Here is a 23,407-nt window from a genome sequence, read left to right on the forward strand (position 1 = left end):
TTGCAACTGTTAAATGGAGTTTTTAAAGAAGCAAATGAGTGATAAATATTTTTTTAAAAAAAGTGGTGTATGAAACAGGCCTACAGACAAGGCTCTAATTCGTGCTATGTCTTCCTTTTGACCATTTGACACATTAAAATTATATAGCATGAACACCACCAGCAGATAAGAACCACTAATTACAGATGAAGTAATATCAGGATTATCCTAGATGGCAAAAGCAGTACTGGTGTATGTTCCCTGCAGTACAAAGAGTTCTAGCTGTATCTTCTTCCAGAGTGTCCCTCACTGGAGATATGGCAAAAAAATGCTACTACTGCCTGTAGACAAAAATAATTAAGGAAATTTTACAAACAAGTTTGAGCCACTGTGTATGTTGGAAAAGCATTCTTACAATAAAAAAAGCATAATACATTTTCCTGCATCTTCTCTGAGCAGCAAATAAATTTAATTTAAAAAGCCTAAAGGGAAGATAATAGTAGTGGCTGCTTATTAAAATATTGGCAATATTTTAATAATGTAGTGCCAAAGTAGTAAGCCTTCTGCAATATGATTTATTAAATTCAGCCAGAGTTACTATTTGAAGGAAACAGGCCATCATGAATGATGATGTTTGTAATGTCAAAGTGTGGGAAACAGTTTACATCTTTATTATAAACTTGGAAGAAAGTGGAACAGCATTTCAAAAAATAGCAGTCTAAAACTAAGCTTTTAAACCTATATTTGGATGCCTCTGGACAGATTCTCAGCTGATATAAACTGTTCCACTGACTTTAACACAATTAAGACAACCTGCGATTTCTGCAAATCTACTTCCTAAAACCGGGTATTTTGGGAGTGGTAAGGATGTTAGGAATACAAATGTTATTGAAGTCAGTGGGACTAACGTTCTTAAGTCACAAGAATGCTTGTTACGACTCCATTGTCTGCTTAATGGAAATTATAATCACTTTTATTCAGCTAATTTTACATCTGAAGAAAGTTAACTGATTATGACCTTTTCAATGTCTGAATATCTTCCTAGATCTCTATAGGCTTATTCATTTTGAGGTGAAACTAAAGAAACAAGGAAGGCTTTATCTGCAGTCTTTCAACACTGCAAAAGCTGAGAAATGTTTATACTTCTCTCAAAAAGCCAAAGCAAAGCGGTATTGAAATAGGGAACAAGGACAAAATAACTTTCCCTGACAGTGTTTCAAACAATATTCTGATACATCACCAAACGGGCTTCTAAGTGATATATGCTAGTTTTTAAACTAACATGGTTATTTAAGTGGAAGGTCAGTGTTCAACACATACACTGTATCTATACAAGAAGTGATTAATCCGTTTTATTCTGCTTACTTTCTCAATCTAGAATAAAGCCTTAGCTACAGAAGGGCATAATGGCATAACAGTTCTAACTCTCCACATGTTTAGATACTTCCAATTTGCAAATTTAACCTCTGCAAAACTTTTACTACTATTTTATATGTATTCTGCCAAGAATCGTCTACTTCACCTTATATTGTTTTAAAAACAAATTACTCTGTGCTTTTTATACAGTTTTTATGTATATATAAATATTTTTTTTTCTGCTTAGAAACCTTGATCCTTTGAGTCTCCTTATACAGTCTCACTGATATTAATAACCAGTATAAATAAGAGTTACAAATAATTTCCAAAAAAAATGTATTTATGAACATTACAACAGGAACAGGACAACCTCCACTACTTTGACTTGTTTCTGCCCGATTTGTTTGATAGACATTTAGTTGCAGGTAACCGGCACATTAATTTGGGGCAGATCTACACGGTAGCTTAGCAGTGAAATTAATTGTTTGGCATTCCCAGTGCAGCATTTAATATTCTGGCTTATTTTTCAGATTGGAAAGAATTATAGTATTGCTAAGTGATTGGCCATAGAATAAAAGAAATAACAATCCACCGTTCAAATTTTTGATTTAACCAGTGTGTAAAATAAAATAAATAAATAAATTACCCGGGGGGGGAGGGGAAAGAACCTGTATACTCCTCACCACCACTTTATAGAGCTTCTACTTTCTACAGGTCTATCTCTAAATTTTTTTGGGAAAAAAAGAAATTAAAAGAAAGAATGTCAAAGGAAAATGTCAAAATTCCACGTTATATTTACAGAAAAAATAAAAGTACACTTGGCATTCAAAAGACAGAAAAAAATCAATTTTATGAAATTTCATAAAAGTAAATTGTTTTGGGTGAAAATGGAATTCTCTATGTGTGCCTCCCTGCCCCAAGCTTTTGTTACAATATATATTTAATTAATATTTTTGTTTGTTATCCAGAAGGAAAAACTTAATACATGGCATCCTTGTTTACATTCCTCTATGAAACATTTTTCATGGCAAATTTTAGATGAGACTGACCTTTTGTGCTTTTGAATTATTGGAAAAAACCTTATCCATTGCCGTTTATCAAGGAAGATACTCAACCATTGATACTAAATATTATATGAAACAGGAAGCTTTTGTTGCATAGAATTTTTGAGAACCACTCTTTTGTGGAACTAGAATGCACAGATGTATGGTTGTAATGTAAACAGTGGCAGTGAAAACCCAAAGACTCATTACAATTTGACACACTTGCAGCAAAATGCAAAACAGATTACCAGTTTGACATTATATTGCCCACAACAGGTAAGTCTAAACATTGATTTTTTCAAGTAGAGTCCAAATTTTGACAGCAAACATAATCAGCAGCAATTCTCAGAAATAAGACTGTATAGCTAAAACATTGCCTCTATTTTCAGTTATATTTTATTACAATCAAAGCCTAAAAATGTGAAATCAAGAATAACATTGGTATACATTTTAAGACTGGAAACATATCAATATAAACCAGCTAATTTTAACAAAAGGAAAAAAAAACCCACCCTACCCTATCATCATCATTGAATCCATAAAGTCCTTTTATTCCTAACTCAAACCAGGTGTACAATTACAGGTATGCAATACTTTGGCAATGCAGGAAGATTGCACTATAACAACTGCAAGCAGAGGAGACAGAAATAATTGGAAAATAAGTATCTATCAGAAATGTGCTGGTTTAAACCAAGAAACAATAGAACAATGCATGCAAACATCTTCAAAGAAATATCAAAGTGCTGATCAACACAAAGAATCTTACAACATAGTTATAAAATTTGTGATAAAAACTTACCATTTCTGGTTGATTTCAGCCAGTTTACCTAATAACCGCCAAAATTTGCTGCATTCAGAGAGCTCACCTGCTTTGCAACACACCAACAAATTTGAACCAACAGGACTGCGACATGTGCCATTTACGTGCCATTACATTTAAACTTTCCACAATTTTCTGGTGAAAATGGGAAGTCTGTGGCAGGAGGAGGTCAGACTGGCCAGCCAGAGCAGACCGAATGCACATCCCAGCTTGCCAGGCCATTCGCAGCCGGTTCCTCCAGCTGCTGTGGGGCAGGGAGCAGCCCAGGTGCTTCCCCCACCTCCTGCCACCACTCATCTGCACTGCGGAGACCCACCCCAAGCCAAAAGTGCTGCTTTTGCTCAGCAAAATGTGGAGTCATGGGTTTTAATCTTAAAAGTGGGAGGGAGAAGGTACTGATGACTGATACTTGGATGACTCTGAACTATGCATTCCTACCTCTCACAGCCAGCTTCTCCTTATTTGTTACTCTGCTAACCGCACTCAACTCTGTCCCTTGACCAGGCAGAAGAAGTCATTCTCTTCCAAGTTGCCTACCTCGACTGTGTGCGTAGAGACAAACACTAACATATCTCCCCATAACTTCTGTTTTCTTACATTAATTAATGCATTGTTTCTAGGGTCCATCCATACAACACACTCTGTGTTCATTATTGTTCCTATCAGATTAGGACCTTCTTTAGCTCTTCCCGATGTTTGTTTAATTTGGAGCTTTTCCAGACGAAGTCTCCCTCATTTTTTTTATACAATGGCGCAAACACTTCTTTGTCTCTAGTGAAAATACTTTGACAAAGAACATTTGGCACTGTCATGGCTCTGTTAGAGCGATGACTCATAGACATTTTACATCCTACTAATACACTCCTGTCTTCTTTTTTCCCAAAATCACTTCTGATTGAAGAGCTCCTAATTTATAACATAAATTCTTATTAGTCCCTTGGTACATGACCTTGCACACTGTCCTACTAAATTTCACCCAGTTTTTAATTGTGCTCGTCTTCAGTATTATAGTTCTTCCAATTTTAGAGGTTGTTCTTGCAAACTTGATCTACAATTTTTACTGTTCACAAGGCAAGTTAATCCTGAGCAACAGCTGAACACCAAAAAACCACCCTGGTTTACCCTAACAATAGCTGCTAGGGACCCATCCCCCTTGGTAATGTCTCCATTGTACATTATTTCCTAACAGCACAGCGCTGCAGAAAAACAATAGCTGTAATACCTACTGTCAAGAAAACCAAAGAAGAGATGAGAAGCTACAGCTTCAGTTGGGAAAGTGAGTCATTAGGAAGAGTATAACAAATACAAGTATTTTCTCATCAATTACCAGCACCTACAGTTTCTCAGACACTAGTGACTCACCATTTACAAATGCAGTTTCTACAATTTTTCAATTTTACAGATGTCTACTGAAAGAAATCCCACAAAACCCTGAAAAGGTGTATTTCTCAGCCCAAACACCTCTCAGAGCAAAGATCACACTAAACTACTTCAATATACTCAAAGATTTTTTTAAAAAAATATAAGCAGGTTGCCTGGCTGCTTGGTGCAGGCAATAGCACAGGTGTAGTTTCCAGATTCTTTCCTGAGGTATGAAGTGTTCTTGATTGCTCTCAGGAATTCAACAGGATGTGAATGTCCCAAAACATTCAGTTTAGGAGTGGCAGGTCTGCTGACATTTGTTGCTATGAAGAGCAATGAATATTTATGACAGAGCCTGATCACAGAAAACATAAAATTCAATGCAAATTAATGAGCTTCCATAGAAGCAGTAACCAGACCTGGCTTAAATGCAACTGTTAGATAAATTAAAAGCTTTTGTTGTTGCATTTGAAATGTGCTCAGAACATCCTTTTCCAGCTAAGTTGTGAACTTAGTTACCCGATTTGTTTGAAGAATTGCTGATTTACTCCGATTACCATAATAACTCTGTGCTGTCCTGACACAACCACAGGTCGTCAGCATGCAAACAAGCAAAGGAATGAACATAAGCGATGGGAACCACCTCTGAGATTTGCATATGTGCCACAGCTTCTAGAATGCTTGGCAAAAAAAATTAGGAAAGTGGGTAATTTTGATCCAGGCTTGATTTAAACTGTGCACTAGCTAGTCTAGGCCAGAGTATTTTTTAGGAGTGGAAAGTCAGAATGCACTTTTCCTAGGGCAGGCCAAGGAAGGCTCTCTCACACCAGCAGTCACATCCCTCATGGCATATAGGACCCCAGCAGCCAAAAGAAACTGAAACTTGATCCTCATGATCCTGGACTCCTGATAGGCTGCACATTCCCCATCCTCTCTTCTAGCACTGACATTCCGGCTATCCTCCTACTTACTGCTCCTTTTTTGGATTGCTTTTGCTAGGTTGGTTCCCAGTCCATGAAAAGACTGACTACAGATACATATATATAATCTCATGTATGCTTATATAACATATATAGGTGTGTGCAACATATATAGGTGTATGTACATGTAAGTGTGTGTATATATTTACACCATATACATGATATAACTATATTTGTCTACATAAACATACATGCATATAAAATGCAGTTACATACAGCCTCTACATACCTCTGCTTCCTAAACATGCTGCTGTAATTACGCTGTAAGATATTTTTTGCTTTATTGACTCTCTCTTCTCTCCTACGAGGGTTCTTTCATCAGCCTGAATACCCTGGCTCCTTTGAACACCAATGCAAGAGTATGAGTCTTTGATAGGTCTTTGTTACTAATACACAAACCAACTTATACTCAAACTCCTGGAAAATAGTCAAGATGGAAATGAAAATATAGTCTGTACTGATGTCAAGTCTGTCTAATATAACTGCCTTATCACTTAAAAGGGTAAAAAGCCCAAAACTGCGAAAACCATGCTAGGATTTAACCAGCTGCCCTTTGCTTGTAGGGCAGTAACAACGTAACCTTTTTGATATTCTGGATTTACATCCAATTTGAACACAAACACTTGGTTTTCACTTATTTGGGGAGAACATCAGACTGTATTTAGACTTACTGCCTAACAGTACATTTATTACAACTGAACATCCAGAAAAATGGTGCCAGGCCTTGAACTGCAGTCAGAACTGAAGCAATCAAACCCAAAGGCTGACTGCAGAACACAGCTGCTGCTGCTGCTGTATGATTTAAGGTTGACTCATCTTAACGTAAAAGTTGTTTTTTACAGTGTAGGCAGCACAAACATGACTTCCATATTTGTATCCACTGTGAACTTTCATTCAACTACTTTGGAATAACTTTCCAGAAACTAATGGTTGGAAAAAGTTTACTTTCTATACGACTATATGTTAACACAAGTGTTCAGTGCCTGAACTCTCACACATTCACTAAAACCCACTTACCGAACAGTGGGAAAATGTTATGGTATTTTATATAATTTACCTAACTCCTCAAAAAAAATTATTAAATACCCTGTGCAACAGAGTGGTTGGATTAATCACACAAATTAGAAAGTCACTGTCAGACCATTCTGCGGTTCTTACAGGAACATACACTATTTATAGCCATTCATAACAGGTAGCCTTATAACGAAGTATAAGCCTTGGAGTTCGCAGTTCCAGCACAAAAGGTATTGGGTAAACAGCTTTAGTAACATCAACACAGACACTACTAGGCTAATTATTTAACCACAGATAAAAAAATGCTTCACTGTGCAATCACACAGGAAAACAGCACTCCGATTTGTTTGTATCAGAGGTGAGACAAAGCCATATAAGCTGAAGCTACAATTAAGAGAGTAGAAAACAAAAAGGGTGAGAGCGGTGTGAAAGTTGTTTATCTGGAATGAAGTGGGAACACCAGAACAAGAATGTGAACACCTAATTCACCGAGCCAGGCACACACACGTGCACGTGCACACACACTCACATACCTTATAACATTTATCAGAAAACTCAGTAACTCCCGGTTCATTATCATGATTTTAAAATAGCCAAATGTATGTGGTAAGTAGTTACGCTCTCAGTAACAGCCTCCTCCCTGTTCTTAGGTTTTAGGCCTCTGACAGCTTGAGGAACAAGGACAGTGCAAGCAGAAATGCTAGTTCCTGCCAGCAGCCATATGCTAGGCAGAGGCATTTTGGGGGGTTAAGGCTGCACCCACCACAGCATCCCCATGCAGTGCCGGGGGAACAGCAGAAGCACTTCCACACAGCTACCACTGCCCCGATTGGTGTGAGTGCCTCCAGAAAAAGAGTAAGGGATCATCACCCGGGAGGTATGCGTGCTAACCCTTGTACTGTGAGCTGGTATAGGCAAAGCACCTCCAGAAACCAGGTTTATTACATCCCTTCAGTAACCATTTGTATGTATACATACATATGTAAATATGTATGTGCTCTGATACACAACTGAAATGCGCAACTAACTTCAACGTATTTTTTTTCTTATAAACTTGAGAAAAAAAACTTTCAGTGTTTTCTGTTTCACTAGACACAACAGATGAAAAGTGCAACTGTAACCCCAGGTTGCTATAGCGCTGAACCCAGAGATGCTGACACATCCACTGATGTTCACTGACAACACCCACACAGGTAATACTAAACAACGCACACGGATGATAATACTGAACAACTCTGACAAACAAGCAGGCCTTGTACCGTTGAGGAAGAGGAAGGGAAGGTGGAGGTGCTCACTGGGTATATCTACCTTCCCGATTTTATGCTCAGAACAATTTCTTTTTGGTGCAGGTTTGCCTGTGCTGTCTGTACAGGTGCACACTTAAGCGTGTCACTGGTGCTCTCACCGCGGTTTCCCTCCCGGTGCAGCCCCGGCAGGAGCTGCGCTGTGCCCCTCAGCAGTCAGCCTCCCACACGTGCTTGGCACACATCAAGGCCACTTGCCAGCATGGACTTCACTGCTGTTAAAGATGCAACCTGGATGGACAGGCCCAGCACTACAACACACTGTGGCAGCCAGTCTGCCAGCCTGTCCCTCTCCACTTCAAACAGTGAGTAATGGGCCCACACAGGGAAAAGTTTTGGACCCACACAATGAGGAGACCTTCAGGAGTAATGTCTGGCCTCTGAGTTTAGTAGCTTCAGCCTTTCTCAGGATGGCTCTGGACAGGTACAAGGAAAACAATGACAATGAGAAGTCCTCCGCATCAGCTAAGCAAGCTAAATCGCTGCTGGGAGAAGACCAAGACACTTAGAGCAATACAAAATCATCTGTCAAAAGGACCTGAGAAAATCCAAAGCCAACATGGCAAAGTAGAAAATACAGGAGACTTAGAAGATAGCCTTTAAAAAAGACAAAAACACGTCCAAATAAGGACAATAAAAAAGAATGGTTAACTGTAAAAGGCCAAAAAATATCTTCAGAAATATTTGAAAAAAAGGCATTAAAAGTAATAATAAATCTTTCTTCAGGCCCCTTAGGAGCAGGAACCCTGCCAGAATCTATGGAAAAGATAAAAAAGGAATGCTCAGAAAAAAAGGTCAGAGCAGAAAACCTAAATTAATTTGCTGCATTTGTATTCAAACTTTGGGCAGGCTCCCATGCTGCAAAGCTTACGCGCTGTTAAGAGCTCAGACAACACACATAACAGACACACAAAACCTCTTGCACAGTGCTGCAGCGCTAGATGACTGGGAAGCGTGTAACTAACATCACAGTAATTTTTAAATCATTCCAGGATAAGCCTATGAAACTGCAGACCAGTGACTTTGACAAATGTAGCAGACAAATTAACAGAAACTCTTTTAAGCAATAGAATAAGGTGATATGAAGACAAATACAACACGCTGGGGAAATTCAACACAGTTTTTGTGATTAGTAGGGATGACTCAAAATATTTTTGGAGTCTTTTGAAAGAGCCAACACTACAAAAGAGCTGGACAATAAAGTCTATCTTCATTTCCAAGAGATGTGTGCAAAGGTCCTTCACTGAAAGTTCTTAACCTAAGCAGCTATGTGATCAAAGAGGGTCTTTACATGGATAAATAAATGACCAAAGACTGGAAAAAATACCAATTTTAAATGAGTGGGTGAAGGAGGAGGAGCTGCCGATAGTCAGGCTCTGGGCTGGGGCACATGCTGGTTAGTTTGTTCATAAATGGCACAGAAAAGGATGTTAACGGAAAGTTTTCTACAGCTACCGAGTCACTCAGATGTTGCCAGTTAAGTGTTGATCACTGCCACAAAAGGGACAGAGGGCAAGACGGACCCTTGGTGGGACCTGTGGGACTTGCCAGTCTCCCAGCACAGCTCTCTAAGTGGTTCCTACCTTGGCAGACCTCCTCTTTTCCCATATCTTCGCATCCAGGTTGAACTGCAGTCTTATTCAGCACTATAGAAACTGGGAATTACATCTCTCCACTCTAAGGAAGTACTCCAACACAGAATAATGAAACACCGAAGCATAAACTTCCTCACTCAAAACCCACTGAAGCTAACAGGAATCTGTCCACTGATTTTAACTGCTTCAAGTTTGGGTGCAAAATGACTGAAAACAGCACCAGCAATTGGAACGCCCCGCCTGTGGCATCAAACAGCTGTTCAGCGGCGGAGTATTGCTGAGCAGAACGCCACAGAGCTATTGAGAGCTGTGGTCTAAAAAACACCATCCTGAGCTATTAGACAGTAATATCACATGTTGTTACAGTGAGTAAAGATGATGTACACTTTTATCCAAACAGAATAATAAAAATTATCTTAGTTGTTTTTTCAAGCCAAAAGACAACCCTGTGGATCTAGGTGGTAACATTGTTATAATGTAAGAAACTTGGCCAGAATCTCACAAATGCTCTGAAACATTTAACAGAAATTCAAGAGAAAACCCCACATTTTTCTATTTTTATTGCACACATTAAAGCTTTAATAAAATACTGGAAATTATTTGCAATACTGGCCAAGATTTCCAAATATTTCTAAATGCTCAAAAGATCCTGGAAACTAGTATCAATAATAATCTTTAATCAAACCATATACAAGAGAAAATAAATTACTAATTTTATAAAACAGTATTAAGAGAAAAATAAATTACTAATTTTATAAAACAGTATTGTGAAGATCTACAGATTAAACATACAAATATTTTCAGTATGTTTAAAATATTTGTAAGCCTAATAGTATTTTCTGAAGAGAAAGTACTGCTGACAGAAAATAGGGACATCCTGCAACATTTTCATTTCAAGATCAACGTACGTTTCCAGCCCAGTACGATACAGCAAGACAACATTGTTTAAAAGGTTTGGTATGCTTGTCAGAAAAAATCAGAATAATCTTCAAAACTATTTACGAACCATGCTTCACCAATTTTCTATCAGGAAAGTGTCTGGGAATACAGTGATATGTTTGGACATGTTCTAGATGCCTTAAAATTATGTCACAAATTCAACAAAGGGAAGCTCTCATTTTTTAATACAAGAAGTATTAAAGAGGGACACTTTGGAGATCTATGTCTTGGTTAGAGTGTTACCTTTCAGCCAGCTGTAGTTAGGATTTACTTCATCTGATATTTCTGTAAATAATGTTAAAACATTTTGTGTTCAGTTACTATGGGTACATTTTACAACATTCTTGCCTTCTGATTTAGCATGAAATACTGCAAAATTAGAGCTATGGTAAACACAAAGCACTGTTTATGCCAAAATGCCAAATGTTTTCTTTAAAAATCCTTTATACTTCTATTTTATAGCACAGAACAGATGAAAAAATATGATCTGCTTTTGGTAACTTCTTGTTCAACATCTTTTAAGTTGCACTTAACACGATAATACTACTTAGCAGAAGTTACTTAAAACAGTCTCACAGTGCATTTCACATCTATTTAACAGCCTTATTTATTTGCCTTCCTTTTCCTGTTTTTTCTTACACTAGAACTACTGGACAAACTACCAATATAATCAGGTTACCTTATTCATGATATAGCTAAAAAATGTAGGAAAAGAAAGCAAGCCTTTAAGAATGTACCTGAAAGACCTGCATCACTTTTTTGCAACTAGTTTGTAAAATACATTCTGATTTATATATATATACTGCATTTATCTTCCTAACTGCAGATGGTCCTATTGTAGACACAGTTTTCTTGTCACAATTTTCCTTCTCTTACTGGCTAAGAGAATATAAGTCTGTTATTTAACCTTCTGTTCCCTGTAAAGCCCAAGCGACAGCCAGATACTGCTTTAGCTCTGCCTGCCACATTACCATGCCTGTAGTCACCCCCAGCCTTACCACTCTCCTCCTACAACCTCCCACGCTCAGCCCCCATCTTCCTAGGCCCACTCCAGTATGCAGTCATGTTGCTTTAGACTAGTAGGTACTGTCTTTTCAGAAAAGAGGTCAAATTCACCCTAACAAGAAAGGAGGCTGTATATCCTCTAAATTAATGCTCTGTAATATGGGTTAATTTCTTTCCATCACACTGTGCACTTTTTTTTGCTTGCAGAGGACGAAGAAGCCCAGAAATGCACAGAACTCCCATTTTCATCCCAGTTGATGCAAAAATGACCTTGTCAGCTTTCTTCCTCTTACTTCATTTCATGACACAGCTGCCCCTTCAATCTCATAGTTTTAAGGATAGCATTTGCCTAAGCAAAACCTTTTATTTCCAGCTTCTCTCGGTAGTATATAGCAAAGCCTTCTGCTACAGCAAAGAGCAGAGAACAAACACGCCTACAAATAATGTTTCCCTTGGTTACAAGAACCAAAGAACCTCCTTACTGTCAGAATCATGCAGTGGGAAAAGTCACACTCAGCCACCTTAAGCTTAGTGCTACTGAAACCAGAGGCTACTACACTTAGGTATGAATCTTTGGCAATCAAACAGTCACCTGCCAAACTTGTCAAAATTTGCCTGTTAAACACCACGTATCACAGAAAAAAAATAAATAAAAAAATTATTAATAACAACAGCACACAATCCCAATCTTGCTCCCACTGAGTTCAGTAACAACTCTATTATCAACTTTAGTGGGATTAGAATTAGACTAGAAATATAGAACTACTGTCTGATCAAAATCATTCTGCTGTGGCATTCCGATCCTTCAGTCCTAGCGCGCACACGCCCCCCATTTATTCCAACAAGCATGCAAAGGCCATGCAATTCCCTTCTAAAATAGAATGATGTTTAAGAGATAGTCTGGATAACACGGATATACTACAGCAGCTATATAGCCTTTCCGATAATACATATCTCAAAGGCTGCAGATCTGCTGTCCCGAACAGGTCTAATTTTTAAATGCAGATAAACACTTTGGTAGCAGATTGACACTTTTTTACCATTATTTCTTAATATTAAATGTAACTCAGAATCCAGGAAATAGAAAGTTTATACAAAAAAGTGTTTTCAACTGATATAAAGAATATTGCCTTTAACACAAAACATAGCTTTCCTTTAAAAAAGGAGAGTGCTGTGTATGAAAGCCCACAGGAAGTAGTGAAAATGTCACCATACCCCATTATAGGCAAAATGCCTGTGTAGGAGATTTTGATAAATGCACGTTTGCTAAAAAAGGTGCCCTTTTTACATGAGCTGAATAATATGCAATTCTGTATTAGCAACATTTAATACACACAATCCATTGCCACCACTGTTAAGTCTCACTTATAATGGAGACATACAACCCTTATTTCTAACAATCCCCAAATCCATCAATATTTTTTCATTGGTTAGGATCCCTGTTGCAGAAAATATATGATGCTGATCTGAATACAAAAACATATTCTTTGCTTTACGCAGCGCAGCTTGCTATATTTACCATTGTAAGTGTATAGATTTTTTTCACTTCTTTACTGTTTCTTTTTCAAAATATCATTTAGATGCTAGTCAAATTATAGCAACTTACTTTTCTGGTAAATAGTACCAAGAAACACTACCAAAATGACATTTCTGCAATATTCTGATGATGCAGGTTTCTAAATAGTATTGTAAACCATCAAATACATTTAGCTTCTGTACAGATCATATAGGGAGATTGTTCTACTGAGGTTACACTGAGTATGTTTTCAATACATTTGATTATTCATGAGGAAAATACTGCCACATAATCACTGCGCAGGGTTATCTCGTAAGTTGTCTTCCAATTTTGTTTACATGTCTTCTTTCAAAATGTCACATTACAGCTTTTGGATATTGAGTTACAGTCAACTAATATATGTCTCCATCTTCAATTATATGTTTGCATTTTGCTAAAAACCTTCAGTAAATTTTTTTTAAACCATGGAAAAAATAACTCTTAACAGAAATGACACCACTACATTACTAACTATAAACATGTTCTGCACTTTTGGAGATTTCAGGTGGAAGAGACTTAGGTAAATATTCAATCACTTACTTTGGTAGAGTTTTCAAGTGATTTTCTCTTAACTCCAAAATTCGCAATTTGACAAGTCTAGAAATATGATAGAAAATAATTAGTTAATTCAACAAATTATTTCTGGAATCTATAAGAATGATTTGAAACTACTGACTTCAACAACAGGGGGGAAAAAGTCAACTTAATGCACAATAGTAAGATGTCCACTTATTGTGGGGCTGAATACGGTACAAATGGTATTCAGAATGTAACAGCTTCATGTAAAGATAGCTTCTGAAGAACTGTGACATACAGCAGGTTTTCACAGTAATTCTAAACTATCTTTATTAATTATTAAACATGGAAAACATAGAAAAAGTTCATCTCTATCAAACATTGCCAAACCTACTGAGGGATAAAAAGCAACTGCTATTTAGTTCACAACTTTCTTTTGCATTTTTTGAGCACTGAATTCTATGACTCCAGACAGGCAGACCAATACTGCAGAACAGATCTCTGTTTAATTTACTGTATTTTAAACAGAAGTAGGACACGTTCTTAAGCGTTAGCATGAATTAGAACCTATATACAATAGTACTTCACAATTCCGCATCATTGTGTAAACTCCAACTGGCAATATTATTTAAGCCACAGCAATAAATTTCATGAATTTGAATAACAGGACAGAGGAAGGATACATCAGATAAGAAATTAAGAAACTAATGTCTTAAGAGTTCCAGAATTTGGGGCAGTATTGTCCAATTACCCATATTGCCTAGGAAGGTAATTTGATAAACATAAAAGGATTTTGATTCATGTCATCCTTTTGCTGGTCCTTTAATCTCAAAATATAATCAATGTGGGGAGGAAAAAGGGAAAGGATATAAAATCAGAAGGATGGACAAGGTCCTTTCCTCTTTATCTTAAATTGAACAACTCCACTCACAGAAAATCTGGGGTATCAAATCAACTGTTTTTTGGAGGTACAATCAATGCACGAGCTGACCGTGCCCAGGATTGTTCAAGGCTTATGTGAAACGGAGAGGTAATTTGTAATTGTATCATCTCTAAACAGAGATATCGTATTATTAAAGCTTCTAGGCTGATAACATAGTTTCTAAATGTGAAAGAACTTTATTGAGGAACTTTATGGTGAGTTTCAACAATTTCATTAATACTGCTCTTAATATTAACTCTGTCTCTACATTCCAGGTCCTTTAGTGCCACAAGTATAAGCATGTGTCTGTATCTATGAGAAAAATTTGAAAAAAATTAAATAAAGCTTTAGTTCTTGATCCAGCACACCAGTTTTCTGTTTCATGGAACCTCAAGCTTCCCAATAATATGCTCTTCTAGAAGACTATGATTTTATCTCTTTCCTACCAAATAAGGCTGAAAACATTTCAAGTCCTGCAGTTGTGCTTAACCAGGAGTAAAAAGAATGAGAAATGTGGAGAGACGTTTACATGATGCTCAGGTAGATTCTGTTCCTGAGTCTATTCACATGGCTAAATGAGACTATAACAGACTAACTGAATATTAATGTACCAGAAGATAAAAAGAAAGCACTAAAACATGGAGAAGAGCAATAAGGGGTATACAGGTGAAGAGCTACGTGTGGCTAGTATTAAAAAAAACAAAACAAAACCCCCCAAAAAAACCCAGAGCAATCTCTGTATGCTAATGGGGGAAGCTTCAGAAACAAGACCAGGATTTGTAAATGCAAGATACAAAATAGATAATATATTGAAGCAAAATAATAATAAAAGAACTACTGTAATTTCATATAGATAAAATAGGCATTTGTAAAAGAAAAGTTAGTGCTTTCTGCTAAAAGATTTAGAATACTAGACATGTCCTTGAGTGACAAAGATTATTAGACAAAGTACCAGCAAGGCTTTGGAAGAGCATAATGAGTATAAACCCTGCACATCTGACAAATTGCAGGGTATTTCATACAGTTACTTTTCCTTGACATTTGAACATAACATCTGAGTCCAAACTGCAGAAGTACGCAGTCTTAGGATTTACTCTGATACTCCAAACACTCTTCAAATGCAAACAATGACAATTTTTCTTCCTCCTCCTTCAACTAGGATTTTCTAAAAAGTATTCCAGCGTAAAGCCCAGACTCAGATCTGGGTCAGTGACAGGCCCATCAACTGAGTGCTGATAAAGCAGCACTTTCTATTTCTCAGTGACTGAGCATACCAATATAATTTCCAACACAAATTATGTCACCTCAGTATTAATTTTGGAGTGCTGAGTTCATGTTCCCAGTTAAACAAAAAACACACATACGGGTAGCTGGATGGACCAGTAAAAAAGTAATACTAAGTGAATTCTGTACCACTACCGTCTATTTTCTCTATTAATCCTTTGTCTCCTGAGCTATTTGCCCACTGGGACAATCTGAGGGCAGAAAAGCTGCCCATTCCCTCACCAGTACAACAGAGGTGAAATAAACTTGACATTTCTGCCAGACCCGTGCAGTGTTAAGGATCCATCAGCTTCTACTGCCCTCTTAAATGGCCATGGCAAATTGTGTTAACTTTGATTTCCCCTCACCTCTGCTTTGTCCATATCTAACACTTTTTGGCTCGGTTTCTACTGTACTTATTTTTACACTCATTCTACATCCTTTCTGTTCTGCCATCTTTTGAACCTTCTCTCTTGTTCAACATTTTTCCTTTGGTTACTCCACCATGCTCAGTCATTTCTTTCTTCCCTTCTGACTCACAACACTTCTTCTTTCTGTTCATTTTTCAACAACCATATTGTTATTTTCTGCCCTTGCCACAATTTAATAACACATTTGATCAAGGACCAGCCTCTTCTTCAATTTCTATTTCTTCTCACCTTTTCCCTAAACCACCAAACTGCATCACTTCATCATAAAATTCTTGCTGACATAACATTCTCTCTAACAACAATAATTCATCAAAACAGGGCTGAGCAGCCAAAATCTCTGGTTTCTTTGTTTTGCTTTATTTCATTTTTAAAAGGAATACAGCTTTAAAATGGTACCTTAAAACCTAAACTGGGTTTATATGAGACAGCAATGTGCTTTGATGACTAATTCTTACCTTCCAAAGTTAGCTGGAAGAAACTCCAAAAAGGCATCATTTAGATAGAGCTGGGTCAAATTTAGAAGTTGTGTGAAGCCATCTGGCAGCCTAAAAAAAACGGTTAAAAGCTTAATGCTCACACCAAAGTTGCTATGGAAATAATAACAATGTATATTTAGAAAGAGAAAGATCACTTTCTCTCTCACCTTCTTTTTCTACGCAAATTCTCAAGACGAACAAACTTATTAACAGACAACATTTTTGCCCATTCTCATATTTTTCATGTTGCTATAACCACGTGATATGCAAATGCCTGGCACATTCAAGTTACATCAGCCTTTTCTCCCTTCCTAGCTGAGGGTTTTAAGCCAAAGGTGGTTTTTTTCTTTCTCCCTCTTTTTTTTTTTTTAAATTAAACAGTGAAATTTCATCCTTTGATCTCCTTCAATCCTTTTTATAAATCATGGAATTACAACACAGAGGGTTTTTTTGCTACTATTATTGCAAGCTTTTTGAAGGAATAAGGATTGCCAAAGTCCCAACCAAGAGATTATGGCATGTGAGGGTGCAGCATGGCTTACTTCCCAAATACACAAAGCACCTGCCCCTGTATTTAAAAGGCTGCATCAGATTGCTTTGCCAACACTTTCTTTACTATGTGGAAAGACAGACACCACATTTGTTACACAAATCTCTTCGTAGATACATCAACCCTGGATTTAAAACAATTAAAAATAAATTTACATCAATCCTGCAAATGACTTGATACAATGCCTTTAAATTTTAGTTCACTTTGTGTAAGTTTTCTGCATTTGTGGTATGCAAACACAAGTTACTGATACTCACTTAGAGACTGGATTGACACTGGCTTCAATAATTGTTAAACACTTACAACATTTAATATTTTCTGGGAAGTCTTGAATTCCTAAAAAATATTGAAAGAAAATATTGAAATACACACATAAAAACCGAACTTGTTTTGTTCATAAATGAGTTCATTTAGCATTTTAAGATCAGATTTAAGCTATAACAGGAAGGATACATAGATTTTAGTAATACAGTCTAAAAGATGATACTTAAGCACAAAATAAAAACATCAGAACAGATAATATGCCTTGTACTAAAACTATTTTGCTAATGCTTGATTTATATAATCTTCTCGAGTTAGATAGTGATGTCATTTGCACTGATATTTGTGCCTTACATTTCTTTCTGAATTGCTTATCTTTTTCTTCTTTGTCTCCCTCTCTTCTCCGGAGAACATACATAGAATCCTGAGAGTCTCTAGGCATATACAGATCAGAAATTCTTCACATTTTTCAAGAGTGCCTAAGCCTCATTTTCCAAGCAAAAGAAACTTAAGTACAGGTACGTGAAGGATTTTAGGCACATAAATATGTAAATGCATAATTTGGAAATGCACATCAGCAAATTAGGCACTGCCTATATAAATCCTGGTGGTTATTTACCTGCAGCCTTATATGCTTAAATAAACTACACGAGAGCCCAGTAAGTCGAAAGCCACTTTGGAAAGGGGAGTGGTTCATAAGTGCACTGAAAAATGGTCTCCCACTCCTATTGCCAATATTTATCGGTCACAAGTCATCACCACATACTATGTTAAAGCAAACTTTCCCCCGCCCCAGCCCCTGAGAAAAGTAAATGAGGTAGATAGCTACCCAGACATCTCAAAAGTGCCAGACAGGAAAATAGTACATAATCTAGAAAAAAAAGCAAATTTTCTAGAACACAAGTTCATTACTCATAAATAATTAAAACTTCATTATTTTCATATTCATTACAATTCTTTAAAATATTTATACTTTTGATCTCTTACCGTTTTTACTGATATCAAGTTCTTTGAGATTAACTAAACTAGCAATAGTGGTTGGCAGACTTGAAAGGTCATTGTCTGGTATACTCAGTTTGCGTAAAGCTTGACAGTTGAACAGTTGCTGTAACATAAAAAAACACTTTACAGTGTTTCAGGAAAAAGATCAGTTTGGGATCATTATTTATATACAGAAGCAACAAATACCACAAAACTACATTTGCTACATAAGAATTCATTAATCAAAAACTATTTTGAAAAGCCATTACTTGAGAAGACATTCTTACAGGCTGCTCAGCATCACAAACACAGCTTATACACAGTTGACAAGAATAACCAAAAGAGTTGATTGGTAGCAGGAATGCTCAAAAATAGCTTTCTGTCAAAAACTGTAAACTCATTGCGATCAACAACTTGTAGGTACATGGTATTTCATATCTGTCATATCAATTGAAATTTTTTTCTGGATTTTGGTCAATTAAAATATTTGATTTTAATTTCATGATGATTTAAAAATATTTTGACTGCATGCAGAAGAAATTTGTTATTTTCAAGAAACAAAATGCTTTGACGTTATCAAAATGATATGTTCTTTAAATACCCGCCCAAATTCAGGACTCTATTCTAATTTTTAATTCAAATTCAAATTTTATAAAATGTCAGAATTTCCACTGCAAAAACAAATCCTCCTTTCAACCTGAAGTAATCAATAAATCACGTTGAAAGCACCTATATAACACGGCTGCTTTCCTCAGGAAATATGACGATCTCATACACCACCTTACACACGTAGAAATTTATAAAGCAACCACACTAAGAGAAAGCAATCATGAATCACAATTTCACATTTAGGTACACTGCATAACAAGGTCAGAGGTGCCATACGTGAAGAACAAACAGGTGTATTTTTTAGATAGAGTAGCTTATAGCTTCTTCAAGTCCAGCACGAGGGAGAGGAGAATGAAATATAATTGCTTGGCTTATTTCTTGCCGCACTCCATGTTCCCCAGTGACAGTGCTGTGGAAAAGTGACTGCCAAGAGTAGCAGCGAAGGGTGGCACATGGTACCCATCTCGGTGGTACCAACTCTGGGTTGTGCACACAGCGCAGCATCAGTGCAGCTGCCTCCAGCCCCCAGTACCAACCACTCCTGCACTGCCGGTCACACCACACTGCAGGTAAGACCTGCTTATCACTACTCCCTTCCTGGCTGCAGGCTTTAAAAACTTCACTCTTTTCAAGAGTTATAAATTACCAAATGCTGCAGAACTTTCTGCAAATATGAATTCACCAAACCCCAGGACAAGATTCAGCAGGTTCCAGAGAACAACCTTCTTTGCAGGCTTCTCAGAAAGGTTTTTCAAATATTAGTGCTATGTTTACACTGAATGTAGTCTGTCTTTCAGACTTCTACATCAAAATAAAATCTGTATACCCATGTACAGGCTATTTGAGAATGCATAATCGTTTGATTGCCCAGACGAAAAACTCAGCCAAGTATCTGGAGAGGAGAAAATCAACACACAAGTGGTGTGCAAATGCGGACCTGGTACTTCAAGTAAATTTTAGATCATTTTGAAACCACATTTTTCTGCTGAAACCTTCTATCGTAACCCCTTAGAAAAATTCTGCTTTTTCTTCAGCATAATCTGTTTTCAGAAAATTGAGAGTGCATCACACGAATAAAAAAATGCTCAGAATGAAAGCACCACAACACAATCACTATCAACTGGCACCAAATACGAAAGGGCCTTTTTAGCGAAAGCCACTTTTCAAAATACCTTTGTATTCAGAGTTTCTTTCAATTTCCTCTTTCATGAAACACCCTTGTTAATTCCCAGGACTGCACAGCAGCCCCCTCCCTGCCACTCACCAGCGAGGCCAGCGGCAGGCAGAGCAGCACAACGCGCTGCCACAGCCCCGGTATCAGGAACAAGCAGAACCGTTCAGGGCCTGTGCTTCCCCACCTCATTTACAGGAACAGCCAGAATAATTACTGCACACCCTGGAAGACAATTTGGAGTACACACTTCTGCTTGCAGACAATGTTAATAAAGGGAAATCTCTCTCCAGAGAACGAGGAATTCCTTTGCAATGCATCTGAGAGTGCCTGCTTTCTCTGTTTTTTAAGGAAGTGCATCATTTTGGACAAGACTGGAAAGTAATGTAATTAATAGGCTCTAGGGGTTTGCTCTTGAAATTTCTAGCCACATCACTGCCTGAGAGCAGCTGTAGAGCACAATAACATTCCACATAGGGAACCTGCAGAATTTTAGTACATATACAAACTATACTATGCTACCGTACCTGGAAAATGAAATCCCCAGTGCATGTTCCCAGCCATTCCCCTGCAGAAATATTTTAAAAGCTAAGAAAGGCTTGGAACTTAAAGTTCTGACAATATCTGAACAGCTACAAGGCTTTTGAACTGGTGAATGAAGAAGCCTAATAAAAAAAATATTCCCTCTGGAGTAATTTTACGATGTACTGTTGTATCAGAAATAATACAAGTGTATGAATAAAGGTATGTATGCCCAAAATGGCTCATTTATTTTTACCCACTGCATTTTCAAAAGGTGTCTTTCTCAGTTGCTAGTGCTTTATGGTGTTGCCATCACAGTTTTGTTGTAACCATCATACTGTACGTCCATATACTACTTTTATTCCTTTCAGACTGGAAAGCAAGTGGTGCTAATAGCTGCTGTGATCTGAGTCACCACAATGGGCTATTATTCTGCATATTTCAAGTTCTTGACTACACAGCAATAGAGGTTGTTGGCTTCCAGGGCCACTAGAGAACAACAACATGAAATTTCTGCTCTTTAATTTCCATAGGCATAACTGTGAAAGAGATTGGCTAACATATTGGGGGAATTCGATGTCAGGATTACAAAGGAATAACATTTTCCAGCTCTGCAGAAGAGAAATGTGATTTCTTATTGGCAGATTTAGTAAAAGGATTCAATGCCCTTAATGGAAACTATAACTTACATAGCAAATGCAATGCAGGAGAAAACCACAGGTAATTTATAATACCTACCCATCCATGTGAGCTATACATTAGTGATTACCTCAACACTGTTTATATATTGGTTGTATTGTTTGTTCTCAGTGAGACAATTAAGCATTAAGATGTAGCCTCTAATGGCAGTAGCATATTTAGAATTACTGGTACCTAGTTTACCAACACATGAGATGGCAAAACACAGTGGTGGCTATTTCTAGAATTTGTTGTTAGAGACAGAATTTCCTAAGGCATTATCCAGTAAACTAACTGTGTCCATTAAAAATTAGTCCAGATTTTACTTTATAAGGGAAAGCTGCTGGGAAGAATTTTCATCTCATTCATGTTTTTCTGGATACTGATTGCCAGTGACTCCACCTTCCTCAAAATCGATACTCCTATTTATTAGTCATTGATTCGTTTGACTCATACAAATAGGGACATACTTGCAGCAGCAGCAGCTCATAATAATGAAGTCAAAGGCAAATAAAAGACTTGGCTAGATTTAGGGGGAAAATAGAGACTAATAGTTATATAACAAACCTATTAATCCTTAAAAGATAACAAAAATATCAGAAATTAGGAACTAGAAAGCCATTTCTAATGAAGACAGCAGAAAAAAAAAGTAATTATGATACACCAACTGTAAGGTAAAAAATATTTAAAAACCCAGCCAGAATGAGTTTCATACATCAGTTTACTGCAAAATAATCTGCTGGTTTCCAGCGTATCATATAGCAGTGAAAGTAACTAAGGTATATACGGATTTAACACAGTTTCACCTGTGCTTTTTTTCTACTACATTTTTAAACATGATCAATTGTTATGATCCTAGAAAATTTTAAAAGACTACTGTAACTTCAGAGGCATGTAACATTTAGTAAATAACAGAAAACTGACAAAACAAATTTCCTCTGGAAGAAGTTATTTGAATTCACATTACAATTTCACTTTCGGAGGAAAGTTCTGCCTATGGTAGATCAAGTTAAAGTAATATAGTGCCATTTTAAGAAAACAATGGCATTTTCCCTTCTAGAATATTCATTCAATAGCAAAAAAAAAAGTTCAGAGATGTGCAGCCAAAAGTATTTGAGGCAGAAAATTTGATTAAGAAATTATTTGGACTCTTTAATTTATGGTAACGATAAATAAAGGCTTACGACAAAAAATTATGAATGATATAAAGAAAGCAAATTAACATTGCCATTAATCTTCTCTTATTCAAGGCCAAGACTATGTTAAACAATGCATTTACTGAAACTTAAGACCAAATAAAAGGAATTTCTTCAATACGTAATATTTGATTCAAAATATTTATAACAAAGAAAAATGAGAAAAATAGTGCCCTATACATTTAAATCTCTCAAACGTACGTATTTATCTGCTGTTTCGTTTCACAAATAACAAATACAAAACAGATGATACTACAATACAATGCAAAGGTGTCATTAGCATGCACATTTCAGTTGTGACTGTTACTAACAACCACCACCTTCATCCCAGTTCCAGAATTTTGGACCCCTTAGCTTTGGCTTTCAGTTTTTCCATATATAATTATGGCATATTGTTCTTCTTCTGTGCCCTGAGATATTTGAGATATTCCAATATGCGCTGCAATTTAGTTTGAATACCATGGTGATGCATACTTTCAAGAGAACCAAAACAAACAGACCAAAAATCCCTAGCTAAATTAGACACTTTATATATTCTTCAGCAGCATTAAAACATACAAGGTTAACAGTATCTTATTATTAAATGAGAAACAGTCCTGAAGTTATTCATTAGCAGTAAAATGGCCTTCACCACAATCCATTTCATATTTATGGGGACAGAAAAAGTATCTGTTTCTCTGCTGTCCTTTCTAGTAGCAGGAGAGTTAAGGCAGTTTCTCCATATCGTTTTTCTGTGACACTTAAAAGATTGTAGCTACCCTGTCTTACCAACTGTAGAGAATTTCTACAGTGAGCAATCTTAAGCAATGAACCATCATATCCGAATAAAAGATCTCCATGTAATGGAAAAAGTACGTTTTTTACATTTGTAAATAGAAT

The 23,407-nt window shown here is 36.8% G+C and overlaps 1 protein-coding gene across 6 annotated transcripts in view; it reads right to left on the minus strand.

Annotated features, from left to right (window-relative positions):
- Positions 1–23,407, minus strand: part of LRRC7 (leucine rich repeat containing 7) — a 182,448-nt gene that overhangs the window by 84,892 nt on the left and 74,149 nt on the right. For all 6 annotated transcript variants that reach the window (XM_037403821.1, XM_037403820.1, XM_037403827.1 and 3 more), the window contains exons 3-6: positions 18,359–18,476; positions 17,368–17,446; positions 16,540–16,629; positions 13,493–13,549 (exon numbers count right to left, since the gene is read on the minus strand). In XM_037403821.1, coding sequence (XP_037259718.1) covers positions 13,493–13,549; positions 16,540–16,629; positions 17,368–17,446; positions 18,359–18,476 — 344 coding nt within the window. The remainder of the gene's footprint in view (positions 1–13,492; positions 13,550–16,539; positions 16,630–17,367; positions 17,447–18,358; positions 18,477–23,407) is intronic.

Source organism: Falco rusticolus, chromosome 11 (genome assembly GCF_015220075.1).
Source record: "Falco rusticolus isolate bFalRus1 chromosome 11, bFalRus1.pri, whole genome shotgun sequence".
NCBI lineage: Eukaryota > Metazoa > Chordata > Aves > Falconiformes > Falconidae > Falco > Falco rusticolus.